Source organism: Hypomesus transpacificus, chromosome 25, assembly GCF_021917145.1.
Source record: "Hypomesus transpacificus isolate Combined female chromosome 25, fHypTra1, whole genome shotgun sequence".
NCBI lineage: Eukaryota > Metazoa > Chordata > Actinopteri > Osmeriformes > Osmeridae > Hypomesus > Hypomesus transpacificus.
Window position 1 is genome coordinate 5,161,116 of NC_061084.1, and position 9,053 is coordinate 5,170,168.

Genomic DNA, 9,053 nt, shown 5'->3' on the forward strand with positions numbered 1-9,053 from the left:
CATTTCATTGTGTGTGGACGGTACTCCCTAAATCGTGCAAGCCTGTGAAAAACTATGTTTTGGTAAATTAACCAATGTTTGAACGTAATTGTGACATTTCAACTTGTGGACTACTTCTATTGTAGGTTTATTGGTATCGGATTAACCATTAACAAACGCAAATTATTTCTGTAAATTATAAATGTGAGAACTCGCGATTCCTATAACTATTTAACAACCTGTGAAGCTTGCAAATGTATGCACTCTCAGGAGAATGCTCATGAGCACTGTAGTTCTATACTTTTACATTTGCGCACCGAATTTCCAACAACTTCTCGACTTAATCCTTCTACGTGATGTAAATGCATAAATGTACATGTTACGGTATACTGTATGTAATGTGTCATACACAATGACAGAATGGCAAATGTAAATGGCTTCAAACTGAATGTTTATGAATATGACTATCCTTTCCAAAGGTTAGATCCCTTGTAGGTCTTGGTAAATGGATCTGTCTGTTGTCTGTTTTGTAACCCCCTTTTTAAGCCGAGACCTGTTGTCATTTTTGCTCTTTCAATAAGTAATAGAGACGTTTTTGTATCTTTCGTTTAGACAACCTGTCCTTGGTTGACTTTTCTTTTGGGTGTCCTGTTTTGGAACAAACACAATTTATGTCCACAAATCAAGCCATAGAATTTTGGGAATTTGTTAGTGCTTTTATCGAGTACCCTACTTTGGAGACAATAGATGTACAAGAAGGTGAATCAGATTATTGTTGCAAGACATCATGATGTTCTGGTGGCGCTTACTTAATATAAGACTGTAGACAAAGGAAGACTATGAATCATACCAGAGAGACCAGAGATCAGACAGGTTGAGGGTATTCATTCTCCTGGTGTTCTGGAGGTTGTAGATATACCGCTGGATCCACAACTGAAACTCTACAGACAGAACTTAACTCAGAGGAACTTGAGAAGGGATGGGAGCGATGGAACATGGAATTGGAGATTTGATAGTTAACCCAATCATACTATTTCTAATTGAAGCTCAGCTGTCTATGGTAAAAGCAAGGAAACAAGGACCCAACCAACAAAGAAACAAAGACTTTTATGTTGATGAGAAACATTAGTTCAGGGAGGGTCCTCAGCTAGCAGATAAAAATTGAAATGTTCCTCTGCTTTTCGACGTGTTCCCGAAACTTTTATCAAAGCTCTCTCACATGCAGGGGGGCTCTGGGGGGAGGCTGGTAAACAGGGGGAATGGTAGGGGGGTTGGGGGGAGGAAGGAGTTGGGGTGGTGGTGAGGAGGGATAGAGGGAGGGGAGGAGGGAGATGTCCCAGCTGTTTCTGACAGGTCTCAGAGCTGTGTGGTCTGCCATTCTGACAGCCGAGAAAACGTTCTGGCTAGGGTATCCAGGGGAACACGTCAGCCAGCTTGATAACGCTGGGCTGCACTCAGAAATAGAGATATGCTGTTTATTTTGGAAAAGGGCTGATTATGTAATAGGCAAATGTTTGAGAGTTTGAGTGAAAAGAGAAAAGTGGTCATTTGTGGGTGAAAAAGAAACTAATTCATTTCAGACAGAAAAAGGAGGATTTAAACTAATTTGATTGAGCTGCTGTCTTGACCACTAAGGCATGGCTAAAGCAACACTACAACAAGCCATGTAACATGAATCTGTCATGACATATTGTCAATTTATTGATCAAGAGCACTTTCCCAAGAGAGCAGCCAAGACGAGGAATTAGGAATCTACTCACACCAAATAACAACCCTCTTTCTTGCTCTGGATTTTATCTGGTTTGACATCTTAAAAGCATGTGATCTTAGATAACAATGTTCACCAAATAAAAAGTATTTATAGAATAACAAAAACAGTAATTAAGTATTTCTATGTTGCCAACTCCTCAAAAGTGCAAAATATTATTGTTGCATTATGATAAAGATAGTTTTAGGTTGGATATTCGACAGATATTCTCCTTAAGTTTTCCTTACGTCCGCTCTTTCCCTCAGATATTATTGCAGTGTAGTGTGATAGTACATTCTGGATATCCCATAAACAACACTTTAAAGCTAATGGCCACAGTTGGCTTGGCAGCACACACGATGATGGAGGGTTAAGATAGTGGGTCTCCATGGGCTGAGAGACGGATCATTCCGTTCCTTTGACTGAGTGACACTTGGCATTCCTGGTTGCCTCCCCTTCAGGTTGGCTGAGTCTTGCACCCTTTGATCTGCTTCTGACTTTACTAATGAGAAATTTGTGGACAGACTGACCCGTTCTAATTGGCCTTATGAGGCCCTGGTATGGGTCATGCTCTCCTGGGATCGTTTTAGTCTTTTTCTCCTTGTGCATTTGTAATGTATTTTTCCTTGTAATGTGGAACAGCGACAGCAGTGAGCTTCATCATAAGTCTGGATCTTTGTGGTCAAATCCTTCATCGGACACTGACGTTATTGACACTGACAAATAACTGAGCGATAAAAAAAAAGGAAACCGCAGAATTAGCGGTTGAAGCGTGAACAACATCTCTCCTGCCGCGCTTCTCTCTCACCCTGTCAACCAACACGTTTCTCCTATCTGACAGGGTGCCGGCCCAGCGACTGAGCTCTTGTGCTGAAGTAGGTTGCATTTCTGAGTAGTGAGGTAGAACGTTAGTTTATCCTCAAGGGCAGGCCAGGGGTCACCGAGCCCCAGCGTGTGTTAAATCTGACAAGCTACGAGAATGAGATATGGGAATGAAACGTGGTGGGCCTAGCGCAAAACAATAACGTGATTGGACCCTCACCCCCCTCACCCCTCCTCAAGGTGTACCTGTAAATGTGAAGAAACTAGCCGTTCCAGTCTAAACAGAACCATGGCCCCTATTGTCTGTGTTTAAGATGGACTTATGTAAGCTCTCATGGATCAGTGGGCTAGATGAAGGGTTAGGTGGAAAACGAAGACCGACTTAAGTGCGTCTTTTAGCTGGCAGTTCCATACTGTTGACACGTGCCTGTATAATGGATTAGAATACCTCACTGGAATGCTTTTGAGAGGTCCTAAAAGTCTTTAAACCAGGTAAGAGGGCACATAATTCAAAGACAGAGGACAAAGGGCTATTAAACACTGGGGAGGAAAACGTTTCCCGGTAAAGTTATCCTTTCTTCTTTGTTTGCTTGTGGAGTAGGGTTAAACATGAACTGTTCCCCAATCATTACCTACCTGTTCTTCCACACAACCCTGAATCACATCAGGCACTCAGCAAACCTTGGTCTAACGACAAGACGTCACTTTATCGTTCTCAATTGTTTCCCTTTTCACTCAACATCCCTTTTTATATGTTCGTATCTTACTGTTCTAAAGCAGTTCAAATGTGCCTGTATAATTTCCAGAAGTGATGTCCCAGTGGGTCCCAAGACATCGGGCATAAAATCCCAATAAACATTTGAGCTGAACCGAGAACCAACCTTTGGCCCATTTAATAAGAATACATTTTGCCAACACTCAAGCAGAATATGAATATAACAACTAAAGGACAGCATTTGCTCTGTTTTTGTACACGATGTAAACATGATGTTGTGAGGTTCTCGCCTTCATATCCTTAAAAGGCAAGACCCTGTCCTCTCATTCATTCTTCTTGCATGTGTAAAACACAAATGGACATTTATGGAGATGGGTTGCAAAAACAATTACAAATATTTTTGTATCAGACGAAAGTTACGTCTTGTTACGTTTATATTTTAAATATAATAACGGTTGCACTCCCATTTTGGGATGAAATAGCAGCCAAGCATACTTAAGTAATGTGATGTTAAGTACTCCAACTACAGCCACCTATTATGGAAATGAATGTCAAGTAGAATTGCTACGATACAAAGCCCTACTTCCTATGTAGACATCGATTTTAGTGTGGCCCTTGTTTGTTGAAACAGAGACAGCGACACATGAACTGGAAAACTAGTGTTTCTCAGTCCCTGCTGCGATGAAGTTAATTATTCCTGTTGAATTGCTATGGATGCCACTGTGCCCTATAGGTCACATTTCACATTTCAAAAGGGAGACAGACCTGGATGCAAAGGTCAGCTGTCACAAAGCTTCTATCTCCCCTGGACAAACTCATGGCCTTTTGGAACCACAACACTCAAAACGCAGTACCGGTATCTGTTTTCCATGCTAGCATCAACGTTGGACTGGTACCAGCACAAAGATGCTACCATTATAACTGGAATGGGTATTAATGTACTGACCATGACAATTGACCATAGATGGTGTCAGCCTGAATATGACCTCCTTATTTTGCCTGACACACACAGTAGGCTGTGGGAAAGACTGCCTGAAGAATAGCTTCCTAACAGAGATTGCAACATTTGTATTTACACTGCGGAGTCAAGTGTGGCCACTGTACATTTGTACAGTCATGTGTCCAGATACTCTATAAACACAAGAAAGTCATATATACTTTGCAGGCCTTGGTGTTGTTGGTTTTGAGTTGGGAAATATGAATGTTATGTTTAAACAACAATGTTTATATAACATTGTAATATCCATAAAGCAAATATCAAATTCTGTATGCATTTATTATAGGAGAACATGTCTGTAAAGCATTTCAAGTTCTTTAAAAATAAAAATTCAGCTGTCTATAGTCCAAAACAAAACAATTTGTCTTCCAAACGTGACAGCAGGATAATTCTCCACTAAAACATTGTGTGCAGGGGGAAAGAATATAAATAACTAGTTCCAAATATAGAACTGCATTTGAACTTCCTGTGAAATTCCTACAACAACTCCCCTATCGACACAGGGCCTCTTGTTTCTCAAAACTCCTCTTCTCAGATTAAAAAGCCACAGACGCTTCCACGAGGTCTGTCACTCCACAGATCCGCGCAACTGCGTCGGACATCTGTCCTGCCCATTATTGACGCGGAGAGAACTGACGCTTTGGAGCCCCTAAATAAAAAAGCGACCGGGGATAGCGGCAGGGGGAGTAGCCTACAGTAAATTGCGAATGGAAAGTCCGAGCCCCAGATGTATTCCACCGGTGAAATAATTAGCCCCTGTTGATCTGGGCTCCTCGTGGGATTCCACCCTGACACATTCAAATGAGTTTTGGCAGTTTGAAACGACAGCTGTGCCTCCTACCGTGAACCATTGTAGCCTATTCTACTACTTTACGGGCCCCATTCACGCAATACATCAACCTTTATCTCATTACTGTTTGCTAGATGGTAGGGTTGGCTGAAAAGTTACACATATGAAACACCGAATTGTTGGCTATTATTATAATCATGAAGCGGGGGTTTAGGATGTGATGTGGTTGACAATCTCTTTGTTACTTTTCCTCCGTTGAGACTTGCCACAAATACATTGGCTGCTAGTGGCTTTTACAAAGTCAGTGAATTGCAGTTCTGACACACCTGATTTTTTTGTATGCTTGTGGATTTTAAACACAATCCAGCTGGGTGTCTTTTTAAAATAGTCGGAAAATGTCTCCTCTTATTTATTAGGCTACAATTTAATTTCCTTCGAAGTTATGAATATGACGACCTTAATGTCGTTCTGCATATTCAAAGTGTGTGCTCACTGGAGGTGAGCGAAGGTACTTACAGAACTGTAAACAAACACAGCAACAAAGGACATGAATACAAATTATACGTTTGTATTGTGCCATTTCAGTCCACAACCACGCCCTTGATTGGAAACACAAAAATGCCAAAATGGGTGTTTTAGTAGGATATGCCTGTCTCAGTAAAGGTTGAAGGTAATTACAGGAAAATAATTCAATATTTTATTGTTTTCTTAAAGTTGATGCAGATGTCATACTGTATACTGTAAACCTGATGGCAGGTATAGGTTTGTAGTGCTAATGATAGCAGAGTTTACCTTCTCAAGATATTTGACAAAGGCTACAAGTGTATTTGTGGGTAGCAATCGAGGGGAAGGGAGCTAAGGTAAAATTTGGGGACCGACCGCTTGTCTTTTGTCTTCCTAAATATGGATCAAAACACTTTAGGGAGCTCTCTTGAGAGACACACACACACTCACAAAAAGAGAATGGGGGTGTCTATGGTGCAGATGGGGCACCACACTGGGGTCTCAAAGGGACCTCCCTGGGGGCATGCATTGTTCCGCGCTGTGTTTCTGTAAGAGACAATGGTCACACCCTTGCCCACAACCGCCCCTGATGTAAATGGACCCAACCTGGCAACCCCTAATGAGATTAATCAAGTTAACCTAGAAACCCCCTGCCTTCCAGGATAATGTGTATTGTAAGATTAGAATGCTGTAGCTACAATCAGTCTTTAATGCTTGTGGATATAATGGGCTGATCAGCAAAGGTAATAACCAAAACGTTATTGGATTCAAATCACCATAAAAAAATGTTAACATTTTAATTAGCAAAAGAAAATGTTTAAATGTATTTCTGGTGATAATGAAAAATCACTCTGCATAGGTAAAATACTTGAATATAAAATTAGTCTGACAAGGAGCAACAGTTCACAATTCATCAATTCACTGACCATGTCAAAGTATTGTATGTGTGTCAAAAATATAGTCTATAGCTCTATAGCGCCTCCCTGAGGAATCAACAAAAAACATCTCTGGTGACAAAAACGAGACAAAGCCTGCTTTAACTGTTTTTATTATTGCACATTAAATAGCTTTTTTTGCACATCAGCTTCAAAAATCTGCAAAGAATGTTTAAATAAAAAATTAAGTGCAAGACACAAAAAAATACAAATATAAAAGAAGATAAAAACAAAAAAGACGAAATAAAAAATGTATTCTCATTAAATGGCTTTGTGTCTTCTTACTTCTAGTGTTCTTGGAAAGGCAAGTACTTAGGAGAACTGCTTAGGTGAGCTAGGGCTTCTATGTTTACCGTGCACGCAAGCCATGAGGGGTGGTGAGGGGGTAACAGTGCTTTATTTTTTGCAGCATAGGCTAAATATGTACCTAGATGCCAATCCAAAACTAGCTGTTCTCAGTGAGTTGGTCCTGGAATAGTGGTGGGTAATTGATCATCAGTTTCTGACAGGGGTGGAGCTTCCTTTGACTGTCTTCTTCATGTGGTGGTAGTTGGGCAAGATCTTCATGAGGAAATCTAACTGAAGTGTCTGGGGCTGAAAAGAGAAATGTTCTCAGCGTCAGCAACCTTTACAACTTTCAGAAATGTTTTTGACAGTCCACAGTTCCATGTTCTTTTTTGTTTTGTGGGTTAAAATATGTTTTAATAAATCAAAACTTGTTGCGTAACTCTCTTTCCTACCTAGCTTGCGTACACAGTATTGCATGATTCTATAAACCAGATGAAATTGGTTGAATGTAGAAACACACCTGTGGCCTTTCAGTCTGTACGCGTCTCATGCAGTTGGAGCCGTAGATGACTGTGTTCTCTGGGATGACCTCACACGTGTTCACCTGGCAACATGCACCAACGATACAGCCACTTGTCAGGATGACGTTCCTTCCAAGGTCAGCTGGGAACGGGGTGAGAATTTAGCGCCATTTCACAAATCATTTTGAAGTCATAAAAAATATCAAAATATATTCACTATGGCGTGGGCAAGGATTCTGTGGAAAAAATGCATTGTTATACCTTTGGATTCGATGACATTGTTGTCTCCAATTTTCAAAGCTTGTGAAACTTGGAGCTGGTCAAGGATAGAACATTCTCAGGGATTAGTCTAAAGTAGACATCAGATTCTGATGTACTACAATTACTTGTAGCAGATACTAGTACTACCTACAACCAACAACCCTTAGATCTGGAATAGACTATGACCTTTGCTTGAAATGTCAAAAGCCCATGGTTGTCAATGCATGGTAGTACTGAAGGATACCACAGCCAACTTCGAACACATTATTGGCCCCAATAGTCATGGTCTTTGGTTCAACTCCCTCTGTGTCTGGCATGATGTTCTCTGGATGACTAAAGGACACAACAGCATATTGTGAGTTGACATTCATTAAGACCACACAGCAGTCTGTGTTGGTGATAACCAATATACCTGTTGATGATAAGAGCTTGTTCCTCGATCAGATTGCCCTCTCCTATGACTATGGGACCAGCCTCTGCAATGATGCGGGCTTTGGGATGGACTACTGTCCTTGCACCTGTCATAGGGGGAAAAAAATCGTTTTTTAAGGAAGGCCTAACTGCTACAAAGCTATTGTATCAAACGTTGTAGGCTAGTCCAAATCTTACCGATAGTCACATCCCCTCTTATTTCACTTTCCACACACACAACAGCTCCAGCTGCAATCTTGGCACTGCAAGAAATGACGGACAAGTTATTACTATAGCTAAAGCGGATATAAAATCCTAAACAAACAGATCTGTTGTCATTTGATGATTCCGACTTTTGGGGAAATTATGGGTGTAGTCGGATGATTGTTGGCTAGCTAGCTGTTATATGGGGTGTATTTTGTTAGAACAGACATCAATATGCAGGAAATCGTTGTTTGTACAATATATCCTAACAAACAACAACACAATCTTGGAAGTGAACTATCAAGTAAAATAGTAACGTAGGCCTACCTTTTCTGTGCTGTCTGTTTTGTGTTGACGTCGGCCATCCTTCTGGCAATGATCACACACACTCGGCAGTTGATTTTAAGTCAAGATAGCCAAGGTTGATGCATCTAAAGTTGATTACTCTTGTCTGGGAAATGAATCGTGAAACCTCTCTGCCCTCTGTCGTTGCTTTTTGGTAATGCACGGATATGGATTCCATTAATTGTCTGTGGTTCCGTACCTGCCTGCCTCTTCAGGGTGGTTATGGTCTCTTGGCATAATCTGACAACGCATAGTGAGGAAAACGATACAACAGGTGTTGTAATAGCCGAGACAGCTTTCTAGGATAAAAACTACATTCATGACGTGTGTACACCTTTTAGAGTAGCATGTCCATGTTCGTCGAAATGCAGTGTCCTAATTCTCCGATAGACGGCACCGTCGGCTTTCAAGTGTGCAAAAGCAGCAGTAACAAATTATTCAAATAAATTAAAGTAGGCCTACAGCGTCAATATCTTTTTCAGAAATTAGCTTCTTTAATATCATAACCTTTGAAGTGAATGTTCAATGTTTAAG

At 40.8% G+C, this 9,053-nt stretch overlaps 1 protein-coding gene across 1 annotated transcript; it reads right to left on the bottom strand.

The window, feature by feature from the left end:
- Positions 1–6,585: 6,585 nt before the first annotated feature.
- dctn6 (dynactin subunit 6) lies at positions 6,586–8,606 on the bottom strand. Its single transcript, XM_047049067.1, has 7 exons — positions 8,502–8,606; positions 8,169–8,233; positions 7,972–8,077; positions 7,804–7,892; positions 7,560–7,607; positions 7,298–7,440; positions 6,586–7,083 (listed from the first exon to the last, which is right to left on the bottom strand). The coding sequence occupies exons 1-7, from the start codon at positions 8,537–8,539 to the stop codon at positions 6,985–6,987; spliced, it is 588 nt and encodes a 195-aa protein (XP_046905023.1). The 5' UTR covers positions 8,540–8,606; the 3' UTR covers positions 6,586–6,984.
- Positions 8,607–9,053: the final 447 nt, after the last annotated feature.

Coding starts and splice junctions, on each gene's coding strand:
- dctn6 (XM_047049067.1), bottom strand. CDS start 8,539: ATGGCCGACGTCAACACAAAACAGACAGCACAGAAAAG. Junction 8,234..8,501: donor AAACAGACAGCACAGAAAAG/GTAGGCCTACGT, acceptor CATTTCTTGCAG/TGCCAAGATTGCAGCTGGAG. Junction 8,078..8,168: donor AAGAGGGGATGTGACTATCG/GTAAGATTTGGA, acceptor CCCCTATGACAG/GTGCAAGGACAGTAGTCCAT.